This window comes from Orbicella faveolata, unplaced genomic scaffold (genome assembly GCF_042242905.1).
Source record: "Orbicella faveolata isolate gen_17 unplaced genomic scaffold, um_ofav_v1 contig_25, whole genome shotgun sequence".
NCBI lineage: Eukaryota > Metazoa > Cnidaria > Anthozoa > Scleractinia > Merulinidae > Orbicella > Orbicella faveolata.
The window spans coordinates 30,817,501-30,844,798 of record NW_028301553.1 but is presented as its reverse complement, the minus strand read 5'-3'; the positions used below and the strand labels follow the sequence as shown (position 1 = coordinate 30,844,798).

General features: G+C 37.7%; 4 protein-coding genes and 1 long non-coding RNA gene across 5 annotated transcripts in view; 3 read left to right on the top strand and 2 right to left on the bottom strand.

Moving 5' to 3' along the window:
* Nucleotides 1-602: 602 nt before the first annotated feature.
* Nucleotides 603-4,470, bottom strand: LOC110059273 (BOS complex subunit TMEM147-like). The gene is made up of 7 exons (XM_020765973.2): nt 4,311-4,470; nt 4,134-4,203; nt 3,260-3,325; nt 2,603-2,708; nt 2,362-2,477; nt 1,669-1,790; nt 603-994 (listed from the first exon to the last, which is right to left on the bottom strand). Exons 1-7 carry the CDS (start codon nt 4,385-4,387, stop codon nt 862-864), a joined length of 690 nt encoding a protein of 229 aa, XP_020621632.1. The 5' UTR covers nt 4,388-4,470; the 3' UTR covers nt 603-861.
* A 58-nt stretch (nt 4,471-4,528) lies between these two features.
* LOC110059272 (borealin-like) lies at nt 4,529-13,351 on the top strand. The gene is made up of 14 exons (XM_020765972.2): nt 4,529-4,784; nt 5,467-5,561; nt 6,464-6,497; nt 7,103-7,140; nt 7,397-7,461; nt 7,653-7,699; nt 8,481-8,527; nt 8,737-8,790; nt 9,339-9,454; nt 9,660-9,755; nt 10,384-10,431; nt 10,920-11,004; nt 11,206-11,295; nt 11,887-13,351. The coding sequence occupies exons 1-14, from the start codon at nt 4,643-4,645 to the stop codon at nt 11,935-11,937; spliced, it is 1,008 nt and encodes a 335-aa protein (XP_020621631.2). The 5' UTR covers nt 4,529-4,642; the 3' UTR covers nt 11,938-13,351.
* Nucleotides 13,352-15,538: 2,187 nt separating this feature from the next.
* Nucleotides 15,539-17,142, bottom strand: LOC110059324 (alpha-1D adrenergic receptor-like). Its single transcript, XM_020766020.2, has one exon. The coding sequence runs from the start codon at nt 17,125-17,127 to the stop codon at nt 16,006-16,008; it is 1,122 nt and encodes a 373-aa protein (XP_020621679.1). The 5' UTR covers nt 17,128-17,142; the 3' UTR covers nt 15,539-16,005.
* Nucleotides 17,143-23,503: 6,361 nt separating this feature from the next.
* Nucleotides 23,504-25,752, top strand: LOC149109851 (uncharacterized). The gene is made up of 2 exons (XR_016208794.1): nt 23,504-23,738; nt 25,333-25,752. It is a non-coding gene; the product is annotated as an uncharacterized LOC149109851 (long non-coding RNA).
* Nucleotides 25,753-26,866: 1,114 nt separating this feature from the next.
* Nucleotides 26,867-27,298, top strand: part of LOC110059317 (DBH-like monooxygenase protein 2 homolog) — a 5,316-nt gene continuing 4,884 nt past the window's right edge. The window contains exon 1 of the mRNA XM_020766014.2: nt 26,867-27,233. Within this exon, the coding sequence (XP_020621673.1) occupies nt 26,961-27,233 (273 nt within the window). The 5' untranslated portion in view covers nt 26,867-26,960. The remainder of the gene's footprint in view (nt 27,234-27,298) is intronic.

Below are 27,298 nucleotides of genomic sequence, written 5' to 3'. Positions count from 1 at the left end.
GAAAATTTATATTGATTTGGTGAGAACAGTGGGAATTTATCTGTTGGAATTCCTCATCGACAAACTGCGTTGAAAAAGTATCTGGAACTCTGGACTTGAACATGTAATACTATATGAAGCATATTTGACTTGGGAACACCAAAAACTTGGAAGTGGGGCAATGAATCAAACACATTTTCTCCATGACTGAGTCTCGGGCGAGAGGAGTCATGTGCCTGCATGTATGGGATGACATTGTAGCTACATATTTAGAGGACATGGTGGCACACTTTGGATTAAGCCTTGGCCAGGGTCATAACATTGAGTTCTTGGGCAAAAAAACTTCACTCTCACAGTGCCTCTCTCTACCCAGGTGTATAAATAGGTACCAGCTAGAGGTACAATGGATATTCTATTGTGAATTGCCAGTTATAATATGAACAGTTACATATAAAATTGGCACCCTAGAGGAAGTTGTTGTGCACCTTTAGTATTGCTCTCTGATGGGTACTGTATCAGAGTAGTCCCCTACTGCAAATCGTATTGAAAGCACTGTACATGTAGAATGAACTGACCTTTCACTGCCAATATCTTATGAGGATTATGTATGCAATTCACAGATATTGATTTTATTCAAGGACTTTAATTTAAATTTCAACGACATTTCAAGACCTACACCTTACAGTATCGAAAAGTGCAATTGCTTTTCAAGGAGTTTGGCCATAAACAAGAAGCTTTCACTTCCGAACAACTGTTGAAAATTCAAGCCAGCCTTTTCAGTATGATAACCATAGGCTTCATAGATTGATGTTACAATATTGTTCCTAAACTGCTTTTCTGACAATTCAAAGTTGCATAAATAACAAGCGCAAGGTCTCTTCCTTAAGTCCTGGCCTGTTTGCCAGTGGTTAATGTCAGATACAGCTGAAGAGCAACTAGTCCAATGCAGGAAGTAATGGTGGTTTTTAACAGCAGCAAGCTCCAAGACTGAATACCCAAGACATGGCTCAAAACTCTGCAAAACAGAACAAAAACAGCAGCTGAGTATTTGAAGCTGTAAGACTACCAACAAGCACATTTACCCCACCCCCAACTCCACCCCACAAGAACTTACACCACACATAATACATGTACAATATTGTAGTTCAAAGCCCCTTCAGCTTAAACAATGGTTAAATTTCTTAATTCAAAATGAAAGATACTAGTTGGGAGTAACATAGTTTGGCTGTATAGTCCATAAAATGATTACAATTTACATGAACTGCATACATGTGAAATAAGTAAATTGAAAATAAACCATCATGGTAATCATTTTTGTGATCATTGTACATTGAATTTCATGTACATTAATAACAGAATCAGAGCAAGAAAAAACCCAGGTCCAATTGCTTGGGGCAAGTAAATTTTGCTCTTGGGCAAGTTTGGTGGTCTGGGGGGCAAGTGAAACGAGCCTCAGCAGTATTGTTAGTTGATAAGGAATTAACTTTGTACACCTATTGGGCAAGTAATATTTTAGTGGGGGCAACTAAAAACTGAAATGTAAAGGCCCACTGGGCAACTGGATTTCAACATTTTTTCCTTTTCAACACAAATCAACCAGTAAATATTATACAAAGCTTCTCATACATGTAGAGCAGTCAAGAAGTTACACAATATCTGCTGTTCCAAACAGTTTTTTTTAGTACTTACTCGATAAGGAGGGGTCGGTAGCAAGTCACAGCCATGAAGACCATGACTATTGGTAAGAAGGATTTCTGCAGGTCAGTCCTGCTCCACAGCCAAACTAAGGCTGCTGTAGAGATATGCTGAACCTGAAACATACAGAAAACACAATGTCAGTGCTCAGCCATATTCAGATGTAAAGTACATGTACATGTAAGATGACAGAAAAAGTTGATAAAGGCTTTTAGAGCCTTCCATCAATGTAGCACAGTTTCATTTCTAGCCTATATGTGGATTGAATATTTGTTTCATGTCTTGCTCTAAGGAATCTTCTCTGGGTTTTTCAGTTTTCCTCCCACTTCAAAATCAGCACTTCACAGTGCAAAACTGATCTGGAAAGTAACCTAAGTTGAGCATTGCCCCTGGCATACATTTCTTTGTAAAAGTTTGCAAAGGTTGGGGTCCCATATTTTCGTGAATTTGCAAAAGATTCTTACAAAAACGTTGCATATTTACCTTAAATTCAGCATAGCAAAAATTAATTTATCTATGGAGGTGGTTTTTTGTTTATGAAAAATACAAAAATTGTCAATATGGCATAACATTGACAAAAAGGTCCAATGTTTAGTCACAGATTTATCCTTACGAAAAAGACAGAAAAAAATATCCACCCAAAGTTTCACAGAAGATTTGCCCCTGTTACAAATGACTGTCACTTACAAGGCTAACATTAGCATCAAAACTCATCTGTATGTATTTCCAGTCAAACTCAACACCTCTAGCTCCAACCCACAGAGGAACAAGACGGGTCATGATAAGCTCTGCTGTAGCCCACCCTAAAATAGGAGAAAAAAAAACAAGTTTTAATTGATTTATCTATGAAGAGTTTGACAAAATTCTTTCTTGTTTGTTTGCTAGTTGCAACAGAGTTAAAGAGAATGGATAGTATGTGATTTCTTACCAACTCCAGCAACTAAAACCTTCAGTTCACCCTTGCCAGCAATTTTAGTCATGACTAAATGAAGGCCAACAAGATCAGCTAAGTCTACTGTGGATCTGAGAAACTCCTAAAAGACAAAGACACATGAAAGTAGTTATAGACCTTGTCTTACTAGTAAAGCTAAATATTTAACTGCAAAGTCATTACTATAAACTAGATATTTTCTAAAGAAATTGTTGTGCCTCATCAGAAGGGAAGTGAACACTACGCTAATTGAGTGTCGGTTTTGGTTTTACTACGGTTTGAGACTGGCTAAGTAGTCTAATTGGTAAGAAATTCATTCGGTTTTGAATTTATGACACTCAATTGAAAACCACTCTTAATTTTGTAACTTAATCATCATAGTAAGTTTGAAAATCTGACTTTTTGAACAACAGTCCTTCATCAGAGCAATGCTACTTGTACCTATTTACTTTAACATACATGTACTCAATATCAGTTCCTTTTCATAATTTCTGACCATCACCCTCTGTGTGTCAAAACAGGTGGAAATGCATTAGTCAGAAAGTAATCTGCACTACATACAAAGGTCTTTGGCAGAGTTTGACTACCATCAGTGTGGAATCCAATGATTTTTTTTTGTTAAAGTAAAGATTATTTTGAAATGCCAGAACCTACCCCTATAAAGTCCATATAGCCTGGAGAAACATCTGAAGTGGGAAAAAATGTTGCTAACACCAACATCTGAAAAAATAATTAAATAAATCATAAATACATATATAAAACAGTTATTCCAACAAGCTTTCACTAAAACTGTACAATTCTTTCTTATCTATGCATACATTGTGCATATATCAAAAGATCTTGAACATGATACAAGGCTTTGTGAAATTCCTCAAGGTCTATATAATTCAGCACTTTCTCTCCCATCACCAACATAAAGAAGCTATAATTTTCAGTGATTTCATTTCCTCAGAAACAAACTTACTTCTGTAGTAAAGCTGATGTATCTATGGATTTTCGGAGTGGAAGATAATTTGTTCCATTTCAGTCTAAAAGAAACTTGTCAATACGGTTCATCACAATTGAATTTCAACATCACAACTTTGTCACAATCATTTAAAAATCATGCAAAAGTTATCTAAAATGCCCACAGGTCCAGTTTTGGGTAGTTTTACTTCAAGTCTGAATCATGAATTACAGTATGTATAAAGACAAATATCTGTGACATCATGTTTGTACATGCATGGCCTGTGCATGCATGTATGAAAAGATAAGCTTATATAAAGCTTAAGTACCTAAAATAAGTAAATAAATAAATAAATAAATAAATAAATAATAACAATAATAATAATAATAATAATGATCCAAGAACAAGTAAACACTCATTATCAACTGAAAAAAATTGATTGATCGAGTGTTGTAGATATTCAAAAGTTCCTGAATACCGTGTAATGTATAAAATATCCATTTGCCGAAAACAGCTGTGATCGATTGCGAGTGTCTTGTGACAAGAAAGCAATTTGAACAAAGTTCTTCATGAGACTTTTACCTTACAAAGTTGAGTCACTAAATACGCAGCCCCAGCTTTCACACATCTCCAAAAGGCACTGTACTCAGACCTGAAATAAAAAGAAAGAAAACAAATAAATTTGCTGTTTGACACGCGAGGGCATGTGACTTGACTGAATTGAATCAGCTGAGAAATTAACGCAACCTTCACACTTACAGCCCAGAGCATTTGTAGACAATAAAATAAGGAAAGTACGCTAAGGCTACGCAGTTTCCAAAGTGAAATAGAGTCATTTTTAGAGAGCAAATAAGAAAAATAAACTAGCTTTACACTATAGTAAAATGGCCGCTTCGCCAAGAGAAGGATACAGCTTTGCAACCTCGCAAATTGCCCCTGTATCGCGGGCTCGTAAAAGAGATTTCCAGCGCAACTTTTCAAAATTCAACAATCAAGCGATTATTGGCGGGCTTCTTTATAAAAATTTGTAATCCTTAGTTGTTTATTATTTGGACTTCTGTTGTTCTTTTTTTGGCTGCGAAAGAAGCAAGATGCCTCGGAGGAAAAATACGAGGAAAAACCAAACAAGTCGCAAGCGACCGATGCTTCCCGAAGGCGATCTTGATACTTCAATGAGCATTGATGAACGTAAAGCGAAGTTGGACGTTTATCTGAAAGATTTAAACATGCAAGGTATTGCTTAGATCATAACTTAACGTGTCCCACATTATCGTGGTTTTATAGGCTGGACATTCGTTTGACGGACTATTTGTCTCGTGTGTGAATACACTGTAGCCGATGGGACGCGAAAAGAATAAGCAGGGATAGCTAGTGTTTTGAAAAACATGAAGATCGTGCAAGCCCTGAAATTAAAGCCTTAGCTATACACTCCTTATAAAAAAAGTGAAAAATGTAACTCTAGGTACTACCAAAATGTTCATGCACTTAGTCCTACATACATTAAATTTCGATATGTAGCAATATGTTGATACATTTTGCTCAGCATTTTCTGTTAATTTTAATCAAGAATTTATTGATATGTTCGTTCACCTCTTTAATACAAGTAACCTGTGTCACTTTACTTTCGGGAAGGGCGCCAGAGTGACACAGGCTACTTCACAAGCCATAAAATAGCTTGACTGGTAAAACTTGGCATCATAAAACTGATTTTTTTTTCCTAGTGAGAATCCATAAAACTAATTAATATTGATATTACAATTGTAGTTTTTAGTTGAGAGTATACTGTTCACCCACCCCACCCCACTTCACTTGAAGTAGAGTTATGACATATTTCATTTATTGCAAAAAAAAAAAAAAAAAAAAACGCTCTCATCCACATACATGAGTGCTGATTACTTAATTTTGTTTTATTCAGTTGAAGAACGAATAGAAAAGATGAAAGCAAGAGGTTATGATATGATCTGCAAAGTGAAAGGAGCCTTTTCATTAGAAATTCTTAAACTTCCTATGGTAAGAAAGTCTTTTCTTTAGCTGTAGTATGTTTGAACAACGACACACAGCAAGTATTAGCTCCAGGTGTATCAAAAGAATGTGACTGTTTTTGGGACAGCAATAAATTGAGGGTGGAAAAATTTGCTAAACTGTTGGATGTAGTGTCAAGAGATGCCAAACTAAAAAAATAAAAAATATCCGGGAGATCGTCTATTTTACCTTCTTGATGCTGAAGCTGAAGAAAACATCAAAGGTAGAGCTCCACTGATTCACCCTCACACAGCGTCAAATATTCCCAAATTTTCCCCAAAAATGCCAAAATCGACAAAAATAAGCGATTTTCTTCAAATGGGAGACTGGGAGATTCAGTCTCCTGGATAATCCAGGAGAGTTGGCACAGATGCATTGTAGACACAGTAATCAGCTGAGCATTTTTCTTGCAAACTCTATCAATGATGTTACCAAGTTTGCAATAACCGAGTTTCAGTGCTATAGTATTTGATGTCAGTGGCAGCAGAGCTTACAGGCATGCTAGTTGTTTACATGTCCATGAAATTAACCAGTCTGTACCGTATACATCATTAAATTTAATTATGATTACGTGCATCATTATTGCTCAGTTCCAGCAAATATCCGTACTCCCCCCACAGAAGGGATTTGAATTTCCTGGGGGATGGGGCATTCTGTAGACCAAAACATTTAAAGAAATGTATGAAGCTCAATCGGAATTTCCAGAGGGGTGGGGGGGGGGGACTTAGAAAAGTTCCCTTCCTTGGGAGGTATGGATATTTTCTGGAACTACACATTATGGTTTCATGTATTATTTAATATACAGTCACATGATTACATAAATGTATTGTGTCTGACCAATTGTAAATTTGCTAGAATTAATAAAATCTCATTCTTTCTCATTTCAATAGCATATAAGAAAGATGAAACTGAATGACTATTTAGGTATGTACACTGTAACTGACAAGAAAAAATCATGTAATGTTCTCTTTGCACTCTCCAATCTCAAACACAAACACAAGAGTTAGACAATGCTTTTCCTGTTGTTGTAGGTTGTTATTGTTGTTCCATTTGGTTGTGACACTCTCAACAGACAGTTGTAAATACATACACTGTGTAAATCTCAAACTTGAAGAAAGTACATTAATTTATAACATAAAGGAAATGTTGAATAGCAAATTACGGAGGAATTCTGATCTTTTTAACTACCTTGGGAAACAGAAATTGGTTTGAAAAATCAATAGGTCCGAAAATGTAAGGGTAGATTTTCACTAGCTTTTTGTTACCAAGGGAGCAAAAAGTTGCTTCACATAGTTGGGAGATTACATTCGTTTGCTCTGCTAGACCTCGCCTGTTGGACGTCCTCTGGACCCAGCTATCTGCCCTTGGGTCTCCCAGGATGAGAAAAATTGAGGGTTAGAAAATTCACAACTCCACTGTATTATAGACTTTATGATACTTTGGTTTGAATTCAACAATTCTCTACTCACCCATGCTTAGACTTATCAAGCCATTTGTTATAACTAAACCGCTATCTTGTTCTATTTTAGCTCAGGGGGGTGAAGTGAATGATACTACATTGACTGAGGTGTGTGATAGAACTTTTTTAATTTGCTAATAATTATCAAATTTTAATTATTAAAAGGAAATACCACTTGTCTGATAGAAAAACACAAGTTTTAATAGAATTGTAGAAAATCTGCGATAAATTTTGCATGTGTTACCTAATTTGTGGCACATTTAAAGCGACATTTTGTACATCAAGTTGTCTTGCATGAAATAACTAAATTTTGAAAAAACTGTGCTGCTCTAATTTGCATTTGATAATATACTTTGATTCCTAGGCATCAAAACTTGTTAGTGAAATGACAAGATCAATTTTACAACCTTCATCAGATACAGCTGCCAGGTAATGAATCATTGTGTTAATTTTCTTCTTCCTTGTTTATTATTTCTCACTATTTCAATTCATGATACTGGAATGTGTGCAAATTTTGTCTAAAATCTACAAAAACAATTATTTTTTCTAATTCATTAACTTATTTAAGTACTTGATGAAACAATTAAACTAAATTATTATTCATTGTGTATCTTTAACAGAGGTCCATTAACTGATCGAGGGAACTTACCATTAAAAACTCCTGCAGGTAGTTATCAAGATCATCGTTTGTACTTTTTTATCAATAATGTAGGAGCATTGGATCATGTGTACAGCATCTGCGTTCGTATGCCGATCAATACCCTTGATCGACCCTCGATGAATACTCCATCGACACTCCATCGACACCTTGGTTGACACTCCATCGACATCTCAGTCAATGTTGAGAGTCAACTAATTTTGGATAGTTTCATATGAGTCGGTCGACACTCAGCCAACTATCAACTGACTGTTGATCAAGTGTTGATCGAGTGTCGACCGAGTATCAATCAAAATGTCCATCAAGTATTGATCGAGATGCCAACTTAGGGTATTGATCGAGAGTATCGATCGACACTCAACTGCAGATGCCTTTAGTACACATGATCCAGGGCATCTTCAGTTATTTTTTAAGTGCTTCACAACCAGGGGTTTCAATGAGATATTCAACAGGCAGGGCATCAGGATATGACATCCAGACAGAAAATCCAAATAACATTAGGGAAGTAACGCTTACTATAACGAGCAAAATCATTGTTTCTTTGACTTGACATAAGCCTATTGGCACCTTTTTATAAGACTGTTAGACAGTCTTACAAAAAAGACAGGAATGGTGCTATACAAAATATGGATGAAGTGGCCAGGTAAATCTGCCCGGTACACATCTAGCGCGTAATGCAACCACTGCATAATGGGTAAACTTTAAATTTTTCACAACTGAAATGCTCTGGTGAAATACTAACTTTTGTTGCTGTTTTTTTTTTTTTTTTTCATATCTGAAACATATTCAGGATTTAAAGTAAAAACTGATGATCAGGCTGCAACTGTAAAATTGATTGTAAGTATGTTTATAAGGTCATGATAAAAAGTATTTCCAAGAAGTAATAATTCTGGGAATTTATTAAATAATTAATTAATTAAATATAGTTAGTAAGCACAAATTATAATATATTGTTTATTTGTTAATCATTAAGAATTTTGTTTTTGACCATCTTTATTCCTGATTATCTTTGTCTGCTAATTGACAATATTTTTTTTAATTTACAGGAACCTGAGTTTTTGGAGCCAACTACAGCTCCCAGATCTTTACGTCCAAGAAAGGTACATCTACTTACAGTGCTGTTCACCCTAACTTTGCCACTTAAAAAAGAGAAGCACAAGACAGTAAGACAGAAAAAAAACAGATCATCATCAGATCATGTGTACTAAACTCACTAAAGGCATCCATGGTTGGATGTCAATCAACACCCTCGATTGATACCCTTGATCAACATTGTGATCGATACTCAGTCAACACTTGATCAACAGTCGGTCAATAATTGGCCGAGTGTCGACTGACTTGTATGCATTGATTGAAAATTGTACTAACTGTCAACCGAGATGTCATTGGAGTGTCAATTGAGTGTCAGCTGAGGTGTCAATGGGTTGTTGATCGAGTGTCGGTCGAGGGTATCTATTGGAGTTATCTATCAACACTCGACCGCGGATGCCTTTTAGCTTTAGTACACATGATCCCCATTGTCAGGCCCTCTGCACCCATTGCAGGCCTATAATGCTGGATTATCATGATGCTGATGTACTTGTAAGTCTTGTAAGAAGATTCAAGTGTGCATGCATTTAAATTAATAGTGTACCATGTTTCTTTCCAGAGAAAAGATGCTTCTCCCAGCATGACTGATAACAGCACAAGATCTGCCAAAAGTCGCAAAACAAAAGACACTGGCTCAATTATTATGGCACCACCCTCCACTGGTAAACGGACCAGGTAAAAACTGTTAGACAATAACTGGCCTGAAAGTCAGCTGTCCCCCACCACCCCCTCCCTTCCTCCTCCTCCTCCTTCCCCCCCCCCCCACCCCCATCCAACCCTTCCCCCCTCAGGAGAGCAAAAATCATCATCCAGGAATCACTTGGCAGTGTTTCCTCATTATTGTTGCTCATGTTTGTCATCTTTTTTACGCTGTTTGCAGTAAACGAGCGCAATCCAAAGCTCAGTTTGTGACTCCAGCTTCAAGGGCGGTAACCTATAGCAACACACCAATGGTGACACCAAAGTTTGATCCACGGTTAGTACAACAACAAAAAAAATTCCCAAAAGCTGAACCTTTGATTAGCCTCTCTTATAAAGATGCTGTCAAAAGAAGAAATTTTTCTGTACAGTTTGCAATACACCATAATACTTACTTGTTGTTTCATGAGTAAGTTGAGTTGCCATAGAGCAGTCCTCAGTTGAGTGTTGTTAACGCAAAACCAAAGTAATCACTCTGGCCAATTACAAAGGACACAGACAATCCGTGAACCAATCAAAATTCAAATGTGAAAACATGTACAAACCAGTCAAGATTGGTTTTTTTTTACCTCTGATTCAGTGACAAAGTGGCACGAGTTTTTTCAGGGAATCGCATAGTGTAGTGATGCAAAACCAAGCAAATGCGAATTTCTGTCAGGACTTAAGTGAAAACGTCACGAGTGCTAAGTGCTGATTGATACATTGGTTCCCCTCAGAATCACTTGTCCTACCATTGTTCTGACATGTTTGACTATGCCAAATAAATTCCCAAAATTTGCCAGTTAAAACTCCTAAAACGTTTTAACATGAATTTTCTGTCAGTAAAAATTTGGTGCAAATTCCGAAAAAAAAGAGACTAGAACAAAGGAGTTATTTTAAAAGTTCGTATCTTTTTCCCTGACAAGGTTACCGCTGACTCCTGCTCTATTGCGAGAACCCAAAGCTGGAGAAAGGTAAGTGAAAATTCAAGATGAAGATGCAAATTTAAAGACAATGCTGTTATTGTTGTTGTTGTTGTTGTTGTTGTTTTTGTTTTTGTTGTGTTGTTGTGGGCGTTGTTGTTATAACTCGGTAGCCAATAAAAAGCCGAGTTGGCCTGATGGCGGGAAAAAAACATCGTAAGCACGTGACCAATCAATGTAACATCATCTCCTCTCCTTTCATCAGTACCGAAATTCCTTCTTTTAGAGTACATTGATGCGACAACACAAAATGCCTGGAACATAACAGACTAAAGAAAATAGTGTTAATGTTGTGGTATTCAGTGTAATGTTTTTTCTTCTCGGTGTTTTTCCTTTACTGTTTTTCATATTGTATTCTCGTTGGCGTTGATGTCCACTTAGGCTTTGTTTCCTTACGGATAACTCCTGAAGAAAACAGACTACACTGGAGCATTCCTACCTAAGAATAAATATGTTTTCTCTTCTATATTCTATTTCAGAATTATGTCTTTGAGTGGGTCGCCGATTGTGAACCATGGGCCAGATTCAAATGCCCAAGTTTTTATTCCCCTCGGCAACGGAAGGGTAAGAGTTTTGTTGCGTTTCTCATTTGAATAGCAAAGACAGAATTTTTTCAAACGGGTCGTGAGTTTGAATCTAAATCTCGCTCTGTCTTTTTTGACTTAATGTCCTTCGCGTAGAGTTTTGAAAGCATTGTAATTTACAATGCTGTCTCTAACTGTGAAGTGTCCTTCGTCAGACAGACTAAATATTTGTGCTTTGCAGACTTTCCATCTTAACACGACATCACACCTGAGTCCTTCACAACCAACTGTTCTGAACGAAGCGGCAAGGAAGAATGTAGAACTACTACAGGTAATTTATAAGTAAATGTTTTTGTTGTTGTTGTTTCCTTTCTTTCCATATTGCAATTGCTATTTATCTGCATACTCGCCATAGTTACTCAGTTATTCTTATTTCCTTGTAAGCTTTTGTTCTTCTTCTGTATAGTACCCCCTCCCCCACCCCCTCCCATCTTCGTTGTTCCCTTGTAGGTTTGCACTCGGGTATTGGGAACTGTGGAAGCAACAAATTTGTGAATGCAAACTGGGCACTTTTCATCTGACCAAAAATTTCGGTTTGAATTCCTGGACATAATTTTCCTGTGGCGAAATGAATAGCATTTTCCAGAATCTAAGGAAAAGAGGGCAACCTTGCGAGGTATACCCAAACTAATTTTCGAATACTGTTTTTGCTACCGGGAACTTCCCTTTCATGTCATTTTCCCCTCGGAAATATTGGTTGAATGGTTCGAATATCGGAAATTCAACAATTTTCACTTTTTCTAGATTTTTTTCCCAGGAAATTTCCGCACTAATTGCCGCCGTTTCAAGAGTTCCAGAATTGTTGGTTGAATGGAACGCCTACAAACCACTTATTGAAATTGTCCTCTTTTTTCTCTTGCAGCAAAAACTGGCTCAGCTCTTGGTTCTTCCCACACCAGCACAGAATAAATAAGATCTTTCCTTCGATGCCAGTTAGTTTTAATGAGCTTCACGTTGTAGTAAAACAGAACGATGTGGAGACAGAAATGCCTGATTGTCGACAGTTCGTTCATGGCTTGTAATATAAGCGACAATGAGCCATCCTTTTTTTATCAAACTCAGTTATCAATAAATTTTTAATTACATTTTTTCGAAATAGTAGAACTTCCTTTATTCAAGTTTAAATCAACTGCTATAGAGCAGTATTTTTTCAGTGATTGTTAGAAAAGTACATAGGACTGCTTGCAATGGAGGCGAACCGATATGAATTTTGTCTTGTATCATCTGATGATTAGATAATACCGACATTTTGTAGTTGTTGTTGTTGTTGTTGTTGTTGTTGAAACAGATTGTAAGATGTTTTTAACACATTTGCACCTGAGAATTTTGCACCTAAGTACCAATCTACGTTCCAGAGACCACGATGTTTTTGGTCAGCACCAAGTATCGTTGAACTTAAACGCATGCGCACAATCAGACCTGAGCCAATGTGAGGCATAGTGTGTGGCGCTCGGCCACTTCTGAGCGAAAACGCGCTGGCTCTGGGACGAGAATGACTAAGAACGACTGTCCATAAAAATTGTCCCTTATTACGAGGCCCCTTCCACACTACGCCGGGGAAAATTGAAAACGGCGTTTTCACTCTGAAAACGCATCAAATGTTTCCGTCCACAGTACGCCGAAGAAATTTGAACAAGCAAAAATCGCCGGCCATTTTGGATTTAAGATTCGAGGAAAACTCGGACAAGGAAATCACGTGATTATGTCATCGTTTTCGAAAAGCTCCGTTTTCAAAATGTTTTCCGTCGACGCTAAAACCCAAAGCCGGAATTTTTAAATTCCTCCCGTTTGATAAGACGGTTTTCGAAAAGCTCCGTTTTCGTAACGGATTAGTGTGTACGGTAGGCCTAACGGTAGAAATAAAGCTGCGTTTTCAAATTTCTCCGGGGTAGTGTGGACGAGGCATATAGCTTAACTAATCAATATGGAAAAGGAAGTGCAAAGCGTTGGGTTACATAATGACTACCAAACGTAACGTACATGAAGTGGAAACGAAGTGTAAAATAAATGCGATGCTGACTTGATCCCCGGTACTTCGACTTTAGTAACTTTCATGTTACCTCTCGTCTGTATCTTTTTATCTTATTTCCAAAGTACGTTTGTACTTCACTCGTAAAGGTAATAAAGTTTTAACACTTAATATTTCAATTCACTGTTATTGCTGTTATAGAAACACCCATGCTTTTGTCCACGGAGTCTCTCTGCATGGAAACTGTTTTAACTGTGAAATAAGGGATTGTATTGCGGTAGTTCTCATGTTTGTGCTTGTAAAAACCACGTAGATATATGTAAAGATTTTGTACATTAGTAAAGCAGAAGTTTAAGAACCTACCTACCCCGGTGTTCATTAATATACTTTGATGAAAAAAGGCATCAATTTGTGAGAATAAACGTCTACTCAGCGAACCATGATCCCGGATAACGTTTGAACCCAGACCTCTGATGCGCTTGCAAAATTACGTGTTCCTGCTGTGCCACCGCGCCTCCCATGACATCCCCTTGTTTTCCAATAGTATCCTTACCTAATAATTTATTTTCGTGGCGAGTTTTCCTTTCATGCAGGAAAGGTATCACCAGCTAGTGTCATATGGCAGGTGTTCACCTTTTGTCCCTCTCTTGCCCTTCTACCGACTGATTCGTCTTCGGAAAATCTATTGTTTACAAGCTGTTGTTTATTACGCATGTGAAGTTAGATGAAATATTACTATCTTATGTCACTCACAGAAAGCTAAAATAGCTTTAGCAGATGTACCATGTTTTCCTTAATGTTACAATTTTGAGCGACTACTAAACTTAGCGACTTCCTTCGAAGATTTTCCCTGTCACAATTTTATTTAGCAATTTCTTTGTTTCTAATGATATCTACAGAAAATATTTTGGTGAATAGTTTGAAAACAATTTTCTGTTATGAAAATAAGGGATGTGATGACTTCTCATGAAATTGCCGAGTTAAGTGGTTGCTGTTCTGTAACATTAATCGTTACTCTTAGCTGTGTGTTCTTTAACTCTATGAACATTTTTTCTCGATAATTTCGTTGTACTGACATATTTTAAAACCTCTACGTTTCTTCTGTTTTTTTTTATATGTATAAAAAAGGTGTTTTTGCAATGCTTATCAAATCCACCAGCAATAAACCAAGTTTCTTGGAAGAGAAGAAACCTAGAAAAACACGTGCCCGTATGTATTTCATGCGCCATAGCCAACAAATAAATTTTGAAAAGCTTTAATATCAAAAATGAATGGAAAACTTTGCAAAGAAACACTGAGGTACTTAAGTCCTTTTATTCCAGTGGTTTTCTAAAGCTAATATCTTCGTCATAGTGTAAACAGAGAGTCAAGGAATACAACAACGTTTTACAATTATAATTATTATTATCAGCGGTGGATACACGATGTAATGGTTTTAAATTGAGCCTATAACAGTTACAGAGATGAAATGTTTTGCAATTTCAAAGTACAAAGTACTACTCAAAGGGCAACCTCGTTTCCAGGGTCTCTCTTCTTCCCACCCGCTGGAGCGCGGGACGAGGGCTGGAAGCAGAGAGACCCTGGGAAAGAGGTAGCTCACAGGATAACCCATTTTCTAGTACTCTATTGTAATGAATAAGTAATCAAGTTAGTTTTGTTTCTACGTAAACTACTGGCCAGTTCAAAAATAATGAGCAAGCAAGGATTTAATCTCCGTGAACTCCCACTTTTCTCTGTCCTCAAGGTGGCCGTACGTTGTACGTTGTGGAGAGTTTCGACTGTAGTTTCTTCTTATTGTACTGAAGCCGTCCATATATACACCTTCGAATTTATTTCTCCGAAACGTATGTAACAGCATGTTCAGAAACGTTGGATAATAATCAGTCTAAACTTAAAAGCGTTGTTTGTGATTCATATCCTGGTAGCCTTTGAAATAGATATATATTATAGACGGAAATCGAATTCCACGCTAGTTCTACCTCATATACAGGGCTAAAATAAGCTGTTAGAGAGAGTCACACAGTTCCTACTCATCAAGTCGTTAAACTATACATCACTGTGTCCATTAATGTATATCAAACGCGCGTTTATGATGTTAAATTAAAAACTGTATCATTGGATAATAATACAATTCACGAGTTTTCATTGGCTTATCCATCATGGTATTTGCGTCATTATACCATGCCATGCGCTACAAATATGGCAAGCATACGTACAATTTTTTAAGGCGTTTTATTTCTATTTTATTTCGGTTTTCTATATTTTGGGCCGGGAGCGTTCTTAATATAACAATTATTCCAATGGCACTTAACTGTTGGCTATGAGATGGTTATAGCCTACTCGACGCTACGCGTCTCGTTCGCGCTCGTGGAATATTACAACTAGGTAGATTATGGCAGATACTTGAAGTCACTTGTAGACTGAAGTAGGTACATCACTGACTAGCCATCATATTTTACAGGTTAGCATTAATTACAGTTACTAGATCGTGGTTAGTGACAGAAACACTCACTCGCTCACGTGCGCGCATTTCCCCCCCCCCCCCCCGGCATAACGTCGGCTGGTGCAAAGGGCGGCAAAGTGACAGAAGGAACTTTCATTTTAAGGGTGCTCCGGGCCGTTTCAGCGTATTCCCGTGCTCCTGGTCTTCGTACATGGCTATAACTGCTCGTTTTCGAGCAATACTGACTTTTCTTGCTAAAAGACTGCATTGTAATAGGTCTCGGCTATTCATTTTTTGCGGGCTTACTTATTCTTTGAAAATTTTTTGAGAGAGGGGATGGTCTGAAAAGATAAGGGCAATCATAAACTGGGGACCTATGTCACTGAGCACATAAATCGGCAAGTGAAATCTGCCACCTTACATTCCAGCAATCATAGATCAAACTAGTTGTAAAATTAAGAGTGTAGCCTGTGAACAGGCTGCGGTTGGAAGGGTCTGACCTCGGCTGGGAGGGCCCAAAGAGAACTGGCTTAGAGTGAGGTGACCCCATCCTCGACTAGAGAACCTGTTCACAGTCCATCAAGATTTGCGTTTCCAATTTGTACAGCTGTCCTTGATTCTCCTTTAACTCCAAGAGAAATCTCCGTAGTTTGGCTCATTCTACAAACAGTTGACCGTCTTCTCTCCGGGGCCATCTCACCAGTTGTACTCGAAAATGATGCGTTGCGTCTCCTACGCAAGGTTGTGCAAAGAATTTTCTTGAGCGTGCTCCTAAGTTCTCGGTTAGTGAAACAGAACATACAGGGGTTCACAGCCGAGCAGCTGTACTGAAGGGACAGTGTGACCGGATACACTTGAAAGGGGATATTCTTGCTTCCTATCTTTAACGCCAATACCAGCACCACCATTTGAGGGACCCAACAAATGAGGTACGCGCCGACGATCAGCGAAATTCGCTTAGCCGCGCGAAAGTTTTTGCGGAGTTTTTCTGCGCTAACGCCCACCACTGGAACGATGCGCAAAACACGTTTTGCTTGGTTCGTGGCGATGCGGTAGATGATAGCATTGGTGGAAACCATGATGAACGCTGGAAGAAAGAAACTCCCGATGCTCAGGAATAAAATGTAGCTTTCGTCCAGATCACCAACGCATACATGTCTATTGACAGTAGTGGGCTGCGACTGCCAGCCCATTGGCGGCAAAACAGCGGCAAACAAAGCGTAAAGCCAGACGACTCCGATGATCACTGCTGTTGTTTTGGTCGTGACAAACGCCTCGTATTTAAAAGGGTAAGCGATAGCGAAGTATCTATCTACGCTTACTGTGCAGAGATTTAAAGAAACAGCCGAAATGCTGATCAGGTTAATAGTTGCCAGGAACAAGCACTCCGCGCTCGATGAAAAACGAAACGTTCCTTGTAGAAGGCCGATGTTCACTGGCATCACCATGGTGACGATCATCACATCTGCGATGCCGAGACTCACAATAAAGAAGTTGCAAGTTGTTCGCAAATGGCGGTTGACATAAACTGTGAGGATGATAATCACATAAGCGGTTAAACATGTCACGATGATTAATGTGTAGAAAAACGTGAGTCCGTTCGCGTAAGGTAGACTGTATGCGCTTTTCTTGGCGGCCAAACCTGAGGAGTTTGTCGTTTCCTGCATGCTGGTAGAGTAATTGTTGGACATATCGCCGTGAACTTGGTTGCTCGACTGCTGGTGAAATAAGAACGTAAAAAACTTTGATATATCGGACTTTGGAAATATTACTACATAAGGATAAACAGTTACAATAGGTATATTAATTAAGCAATACTGTTTTCCTCCGCTGCCTTTCTTTTGAAATTCCGCATAATTTAAGTTAATACGATATTCGTCTTGTTAACTCCGCTAAACCTTGCCTTGTTGGACAAAAAGGTATACGTGGCTCTTTACACGATTTAACGATGTATTATCGCTTGATCGACCACAGTGTTTTAGCTTCAAAGAGCTTAAGAGATAATACTATTCAAATTACCTTTAGTCCATATTCAAAGGCCCTTGCTTACTTCATTTTGTTGCTGTTTTACAAGGACTGTAAGGATGTAATCGGACCAAGAAGCAATAGCCAAACAATTACAATTCAAAATATTGTAGACATCGAATTTTTAACGCCTTCTCTCGGGTGTCAAATCTTTCCTTTTTTTTTTTTTTTTTTGCAGTCTGATTAGTGAAATTTGTAAGCCCCCTTCTGTTCAGAATATTAAACCAACCTATTTACTTGGCAGTTATATAAATTATTGAGATAGTTTCCTGCGTGAAAACAATAATAACACATTGTTGGACCGGACAGGTGGAAAGAATACGAAAAAAAATCTAATAAAATTTCATTTGATGTGTAAGGTTCTATTTCATCGATGACCCCTTTGACTCCCTTAACACTTTAAGTAAATTGCCAAGTCTAATTTATTTCGCCTCTTTATTACTGAAACTTCTCATTTCGGTTTAGACTTAAGTCATAAAATTGGCGCTAATTGAGCTTTTTTTGTGCCAGAGCTCAATTTGCATTTCAATTGAGTCTTGCTTTCGGTTCTTTTGATTTAGTTATAAAACATCGGACCCTCGTTGATAAACATTGGTCAAGGAAATGTAATCTTTGAATCCTGGGATCGTTCCAGAACTACGGAATATGATAAAACTTCAATGGTTAATTCTGAGAAATTACCATTTACAGTACGTACCCCTTAAGACCTTTAAGCTTTCGGGAATTAAGTACATAAGATAGACTAAAACATTTTGGCGTAACCGGCAAATTAACTCACAGAAAGTAAAAATTTAAACTGAGAGGTGGAAAAGATCATTTTTCCTAGAGTGCAAAAACAGCTATGTTTTTAACAAATACCCGCGGCATTTCAAAGGAAAACTGGTTTAGCAATTGTTCTACATCAAAGTCGAGGCCAGACTAAATTTCTTATCGAGGCAATATCAGAAAAAAAAACCGCTTCTTTTATATTGCTATATTTCTTTCAATTCCAAATTTTTATCGAGGCAGATGCCTCGGTTTGCCTTTTACCGGTCACGACCCTACATATATATAATGATATAAATAACTGTGCAGTTTTCTTTAAATGTACGTATGTAATTGAGTCCTTTATTTTTACTATTTCCCTTCACGTACAGTCCTTTCTGCTCATTTCGTTCAAAGTAACATGCAGACGCCAACATTTTTAAGCTTTTCATTCCAACGGAAGTAAACTATACTAATTTGGCCGGCATTTTTTGTTTGAACTCAACAGCCTCCTGGAATTACAATTTTATAGATCCGGAATCATCTATTTTAATTTTCCTTTGGAGTTTGTTGTCCAATTTTCGTTCAGCTGTTTGTGAAATTGAATACATGCCTTTCCACGTCTGAAGAAAACAACAAAAGTAGACATTTCTCGCGCGAGTAAATTTCGATAATATTTCTCCCTTATTTTCAGTTGTTGTCACAATTTATAATTTATATCGGTTTCACCTCAAGCAAAAAAAATTAGAACTTAAAAGCTCGTTGAATTACATTCAATGGTCTTTTCAAGTATTCAGTATCTGCCTAACGTTTCTGATGCAAAATTTCAATGCATTGGATTCAACATTTCTGACATTTAGCCCGAAATCAGGTAGAATGCCAGATAAAAATTTCCCAAAATAAGTTTAGTTTATAACTCGTAAATTGCTTCGGTAACCTCGAAATGAACTGGCAGACTGAGTTCAGCTTATCAAAAACGGAGAAAATTAAATTTCAGTAGTTAAAATCTTCACAGTTGTGCCACATACAAGAGGACAGTCCCAGTTACCGCGCGAGTTTTTGAATCAGAATTTTAAGACGCGAACTTTTTCTCTGATGTAAGCGGGTATCGATTACAAGTTACAGTTGAGCTAGGTGGTTGAAAGTATTACAAGGAAACTGTGCACATGGTGGACGAACGGGTGATTGAAAATAGGCCCATACCTTTGTTTGTTAAGTTGTGAATTGCCTGTTAATGGTCTCCTTTTCCTAGTCACAATAACAAAATTCGTAGTGTGCGAATTATCGAGTTTAAGAAATCTGACGAACTATACGCAATGTAATTCCATATTTATGTGGTATTTGACTGACGTCTTCTCCAATTAGTGTTTTGTTTTGCCAGGGTCGATTAGCAGACAAATGGAAAAATACCCCCTTTGTTTTTAGTTCCGCGATTTCAAGCGTACAAGAATTATGACCCGACAACTAAAAAATCAAAAACAGGAAGTTTTCGGCAAAATAAAGACCGGAACCCACTGTTCAAAGTCCCGCTGCGGTGTCATAAATCTTTCATCCAACCAGCCATTGCTGTTGAAAATATCAAAGAAATTGAAGAAGACATAAAATGCAAAAAGTATCAAGCGTAAATTAGTGTTGTGAAGTTATCTGCCCGCGGCCTCTTAGTGAAGTTGTAGTTTAATCCAAAAAACACGTTTAAAACGTCCACGGAGTAAATCAAACGAAATTCCGCCAACAACAAAAAACTTCTACCGCAGATGTCATGAAAAAGTATTTAATCATTCACCATATGCTATCAGAAATCTCCAAGGCTAACCAATTTCTATAGTTTCCGCATGCAGTTGCAATCACAGGGATTCTGAAAATGAACGTTGTGCATTAGGAAATGTGAGCTAAGATTCAGATTTCGCAATTGATACTCGTGGCTACAAGCTGTTTTCGTCTAAGTTAGTTTTAATTTCCTCCAAGCCTGTTATTTAATTTGGTGTGCTTGAATATTTTAGCTTTTTACCAGCGATATCATGAAATAACCCTTACATGTATATAAACCAGTAAAGTTATCAAAAGACGGTGCAAGACGAAAAAAATGTGTTTTATCTTCATTTGTTGGTAGTTATCAAAAGAGATATTTTAGTGAGCTTGAACTCTGCGATGGTCACTACTTAAAAGATATCACAGCTAAAGATAGCACATAGCTACTTTAATTTAATGAATCATTCTAGGTTTAAAATTTAAATTTTAATGAACTGCGTCGTTCAGTTAAAATTTAACTGAAAGCAGTTTAACTTGAGATATTCATAAATTCTATTTTTCAGTTTTGAAATTTGAAAAACAACTTTTTATTATTTTTTCCAATTTCTTTTTTATTCCAGCTTGGAGCTAACTGCAATATCCCATTGGGATGATTTCCAGAAATATCACTTTGCTTTTAGCGTTGAAAATATAGCAACATTTTACAAGCATTTTCAGGTTGAAATAGCCTTAAAAATACGAGCCTTGTACCCCAGCCCAGAAACAGAGATTGAACTGCACACGCATACGTAGGCTCAATTACCAGCCGCTGTTTCGGGAACCCCGGGAGAGCGGCGGAAATCGAGCCTAATGTATACATATCTGGCCCAGTTTTAAGACAAAATACAAAACTTTTCAGATACATATAAAACGCATTTTTCTAAGCGTTTTCGAAGGAGGAATCTTGAATATGTTGCAAACAAAATGACTGGACATTATGCAATGACCCAGCCACCGGCAAAATTCAGAGTATCCTTGAGAAAAGATCTAACAACTAGAAGTCTTTATAGAGACATGAGATTCTCATGCCTAAGTGCGCTATTTCTTTCAAAGTCGTCCCCGACTTTCCAGCTTCATTGATCTAAAGGGAATGACCCCAAAAGATTAACTAACGCTAACCCTAACCCTAAAACCTATAGCTGTACAGCTAATTCGAATGTACCTTTATAACATGTCGCATGAAACTGACTGAGCAAATTTCTCGGCGAGCTAGTTCCTCCTAATCCAAGCCGACCGCAGGCGTAAATTTTTCTTAATTTCGAATTTTTTTTCTTTTTAATTCCCAAAATGTTAATGAAAGCACTCGTATTTGGGAGTAATTAACTGCCAGCTGAACTCGTCATAATGCCATTAGCGAGAGGAAATTTCACATATATTATTTTCCTACAATCTATTTTTCGGCTATTAGGAGTCATTAATAGGATCTCTTTGTTTCTTTGCTCAGCAAGTTTTAAAGTCAATGAGCCTCCAAAATATTCTTTTGCGTTGCAAGGCAAGATTTGTGTGTGAATAACACTTTTATCAGTAAGGGTTTTTTAAAACATTTGACAATAAAAATAAACGGTAAAAGTTTGCGACGTTTCGACCGCTCTTCGGTCATTATCAAGCAAGATGTAAGAAGTAAAATTTGCAAGAAGTAAAATTTGCATAGATATATATATTAAAAAACTTTCGCACGAATAGAGTCAGATTATACAATCTGACTCTGTTGCGAAAGTTTTTAAATAATCTTTTTTTTTTCTTTATTAATTAGTTTTACATGTTTTTATTGTTTTAAGCACTACTTTGTAAATTCTTTTACATACTTTTTACATATTTTTACTTTATTAATAATTGTCACACATTCTTACCTCTTTGTAGCCATATATATCTATGCAAATTTTACTTCTTACATCTTGCTTGATAATGACCGAAGAGCGGTCGAAACGTCGCAAACTTTTACCGTTTATTTTTATTGTCAAATAACACTTTTAAAGTCATTATGACAATGATTTCGCGAAAAAAATCTATTAGCTTACTACCATTAAGGTAAAGCAATCTCATAAAGAAGACTTTGCTCAATTTTGAGCGGTCTGTTGGCTTGAAAATCAATATCTCCCCCCACCCGGTTTCCAGAAACCTTTCTCCATGATTATAGCCTGTTCTGATAACATTGGTGCAAGTAATATGTCAAAGACGAAAGACTGTGTTTCACAACATTTCCACACTTACTATTTTCACCTTATTATTTTCACCTTATTATTTTCACACATAACATTTCCACCTTTTACTATATTCTTTTATTGTGTTATTTTAGTTTACCGTATGCTTATCTTTTTACACTGTCAATTAGTTTTACGTATTTCCGGTATTACGAAAATATCGGCTACATAAAAACACGTCTCAATGTAAAATTCTCATTATACCCGAAGAAGGCTGGTTTGGCCAGCTGAAATATAGTACACCTTCAAAAAATCATCCTACGTTAGACGTTGTGTCGGTTTTTGCTTTTGTATTCTTCATTTTATATGTGAAGCCGATTAGATCATTATTGATCCAACGTATACCAGCAGGATCATCGTTCCGGTTGCTTGCTTAAACATTTTATAGCGACACTTAGAAGCGGGTTGACAATACGAAGCGTAGCGGGGTATTTTTGACGAACTTCGAGGTATTGGGAAATGTGATCAAACACTGTCTTGAATGTTTATATCTTCTCAATCGATACTAAAACTAAGAAGAAAACGGGAGCAAAATCATAAAAATCTATGCTAATTAAGATCAGGTATCCAAACACCGTCACAGTCATGATTTCCAGTGCTTAAACTTGATGAATTATTAATGAGTTTGAGAAGTTTAGATTATAGTCAGGCCCCATTTTGCATATGGGGCCCAGGCTCACTATTTGACCACTCGGATTTGCAAACAACTACAAAACGCCCTTTAAAACCTCACTTGAGAGTAGGTTAAATACAACAATTCTAAAGCTATGCTGAAACCAACTTTGAACTCTTGTGACATTGATCAAAAGCATTGTAGCAATGAATTCCAAATTTGGTAAATTTTCCTTACCCTTCTCTAAGAACAATTCGGTTTGATAAATAATTGGTTAAAAAAACTTCCATTGATTTTGCCATGGCAACTGTATTTTGACAGGGATGTTTTGAATTTTCCTTAAATGAAAGGAGTCGCTGGTTACTCGATCTGATGAATTTGCATGTATAACGGCAGTCTTAGTCGACGCTCTGTAAAGCTTGGTCGAAAAGTGCGAAATTCATTTAAAGCTGTGTCGAAGATTGTACAAGAATTGATACGACCCGAAAATGGCATCTTCCTTTTCGTACGACTCGTACGGGTCGTGAAACAATGGTTTACGAGTCTTAAAAGTGTTGAAGTGCATATCATTAGTGAGACTTCGGTATATACACAAGATTTAGCACGACTCATCCCCAGGCCTCTCCTCATTTCGGATAAGAAATCTTACAGCTCAGATATCGTCATACGCATGCGTCCCACCAGGTTCCTAATCACCTGCGGAGAGATCGATTTCAGTTGTGACTGTAGTTTAACTATACCCTGCTGGTACACAAGTACACTAGAACGTAAGAAAAGAGGAAGAACGCAGCCAAGAACCATCATTTGGCTTCCAAGACGAAATTAGACTTCCTTTACAGTGAGCCAGTTTCTAATCCTGTCGAATGTTCTGATCTGCTCTGAAATAGAGTAAGTTAAAACCCGTGGTCGCGTAATCGCGTGAAGATAACAGGTAAATAACGGTTATTTTTTTTTAGAATTAAACGGTCTGGCGGGCAGGGATGGATGAGTGTTTATCGAAAGTTGTCCAACAATTATCTTCGGAACGAAACTTCGGGTCATATAGCGCTTCCTGTTTAGGTGTAAAAGGGACAAGGAGTTTTTACTAACTTTTCCACTGCAGCTAGTGGTCGAGGAATATTCCTAAAACACCACTCAGCGAGATTCACTGTATTTACAAGCTGATTTAATTAATATCCTCGTGATCATGAAATTTTGGTTATTTATTATATGATCGAGAAAATCTCTCCATTATGATTGGCTCGCTGAGAGCAGGCCAATTTATCGTTATTTTTAATTCGCACCGCGGAGCAAATTAACACGCACGCGTTCGTAATTTTCTCTGTCATATAATAAATGAGTTATCGTATGAAAGCTCGATCGAGCAATTCGGGAATTACTCTACTTAGGATATTTGAAAATTCTTTCAAGTTGCACTCGTCTACTTCAAAGACTCGTGCAATTTTGAGAGAATTTTCAAATATCATTCATAGTGTAAATCCTTCATACGATTAGCTTGACTAATTTCTATTTTTTCTGACTCTCACATATAAAGGGAATGGACGAGCTTCAGTTACGTATCGGTAGTTGATAACTGACCAAAAACTTAACTGACAGTAGTTGCTATATCAAAAGACACGTTTTTAACCTATAGCTGAGAGCTGAGATCTACAAAATTCACTGCTAGCTGAGGAATAGGCTGAAATTCTAATTGATAGCTGAGAAATCACTAACAATCAATTTATAACTGAGTCAGAGATTCTATCACCCCTGCCTGTACCGTCTCAATAGGATCTTGCACGTTTTCAACTTACACAATCCTTAATTGAAATAGGCCACGTTCGATATATCGATATTCTAACATGGTTCCGAGGCTTTCAGGACAAACTTCTATGTTTGGTGTTGTTTTCTTTGTATCGAAGTCTCTCTTGGGAATTGAAGGACAGAAAAAAACTTTAAAAATCTACAATTTTGACCCGAGAACTTCAGAGCCTTGTTAGAATATTGATATATCAAGTGAAGTTTGTTTTGCCACCAATTGTCCATTGAATAGCGATTTATACATTGGATAGCGTTGTCTAGCCTTTTAACAACTGAGCCCAGAGATAGGAGAAATATATTGGTTTAGAATCTTTTCCTTGCCACCAATTAAAACTGCCTTTTGCTAGCTACCTTTTGTTTATTCCGTAACAACGTATTACGTTGTGCCCTAACTATAGTTCAGCGCAAAGCTAAGAAAAACGTGAAGACGTACATTTAGAATGTTGCGAGGTACGTTTTTCCCCCTTCACTGATCGAATGTTGAACCGCACGTGCGAAAAGAGGGAATGAAGAGTGAGATAGTTTTTATCTCTCATGTAGGCCTTGTTACTAAGGTCATCCCTTTCAAGATATTTTTAGATCACATCCGGTTTCAGAAATTGCAGGAGGGTCTAGAAATGGCGAGTGCGGTGACGCTGCGTTTGTTTACATGGAAAGCTTAGACCGCTTTACGTGCACAGCAAACATGCCACACAAATAATGGGTCATTATTATTTTATTGCCAGATCAAGTTCCACGATTCGCAACAGATGCTCGGAAGTGGCGCGGTGATCATTACATTAGTATGCCTCGTGTGCTGCACGTGGTTCCTGTGCATTTGGTCCAATGAGCTTCGTAAGAAATATCACGTGGATTAATGTCAAGAACGTACAATCGTGAACATGCGTGTTAAAGATCGCGTCATATGAAACAAGGCTATAAGTAGCTTACGACAGGGCTTGCACTATATATAAACATATCACTTCCTTTTTGTGGCAAAGCAAAGGCCCCGTACACCATTTTGGTCTGGTGATCTTCCAGTTTATATTGACTTGGATATCGGGCAAGGTTTTATAGAGTAATGTGTAATGGTTAGCTTTAATTTGTTTTGTAAACGGAAGGTTACCATCACTTAATTATTAAACTTATTTTGGATAAGAGGAAAAGTGTGATATTTACCAAAAATGAGATCGATGTTGTCCCTTGTTTCTAAGGAACCAATGCACACTCAAGGTCTAGAAAAACTGCTATAGTGGACGTTATCACGCTTAAAGAACGAGAAATAGAGTGTTTTCGACTGGTGGTCGGGGGCTAAACGGTTAGGGGTTAATCGACTACACGACCGGTTACTCACATGCATCTTGCCTGCTCGGTAGCCAATCACAGCCCAGCATTTGGTTCCTCTTGCCCTCTCGCGAAGTCAGCCATACCATAAGGGTTCATATTTCGCGCGTTCTCTGGACTTAATGTGCTCCTCAGTGGGATAATAAGGCCTGATATCGGCCAAGTGGTTTTCTTTGCGTGTTTATAATGTTACTAAATATTTTGCGCGTTTTCCTGACCTAATTTGGTGAAACGGCGAATTAGTGGGATAAGTAAATAAACAAGAGCCTTCATTTGGTACGAAAATATGCTCAGATATTTGCTTGCGGACATTATCTGTTCCGAGAAGCGAACAGTTTTCCGAGAGCTCGAGGAAAACTGTGAGTTTCGAGGAACAGATAATCTCTAAGGACAAATATTACGAGCATAAATGAAGGCTTTTTTGTTTATTATCCTTCAGATATTTTTCGTAACAAGCGGGTTCCTTTGAAAATTGGTGAATATCACTCTGATATTCCACGGTTTCAGCTTGAACATATTTGGTCACGTTACGAGTTTTGACCAATAGCGTGCGATAGAAATTAATTGATGGATTATAAGAACGGGATATCGACAAGAGAGCCCGATATCATCCTCTCTTGATATTGGCCAAGGCTTTTTTTCGTGGTTATTATTTTGCTTATTTTACCTCCGTCAGCGGGCAAAATAAACCAAACCCTGCTTTATACGATTATTGGCTACCCGAGCGGGCTAAACGGTACTAGCTATCTTGTCCGCTCGGGATTACCCGCTAAGTCTTGAAAGAAAATAGTAGTCTTTTTCCATAAAAGAAATCCTTTATTGACCAAGCTTGTTCACTTTGGATGGCTGGATGCTGGCGTCTTTCTTTTTTTTCGTTCGATAAACACGCATAAAAGGAAATGCACGCTTAGTTGATAAATAATTTCCCTTGCCCCGTCCTGCTTTCGAACCAAGTCCTCCTCGGAACGACAGGTATTCCTGAAGACGAAAGTCGGCTGCTGAGTCATTGGCGTCAGCGTTGCTTCGGAACATGGAGCTGTCAGTGGTAGTATCCTTGCTACTGTTCTGTGGAACTTCGTTTGCAGATCTTTCAACAGAGTACGACAGCAAGGCTACTTTGGATGACGATTCCAAGTATAATGTGTACTGGACGCACAACGCCACTTCAGACATGATGTACATTGCAGTTGAAGTGAAAGCGACGGGCTGGGTGGCCTTGGCGTTTACCAAGGAGAAAAGCTCCAATATGAAAGGCTACGATACGTGTCTTGGATCTGTAGCTGGAGGCACTAGCGTGTTGAACGTGAGTTGCTGGGGCAGAAGATTACGTAATTTTCATATTTTAAGTTGTATGCTTTGAACGATTCT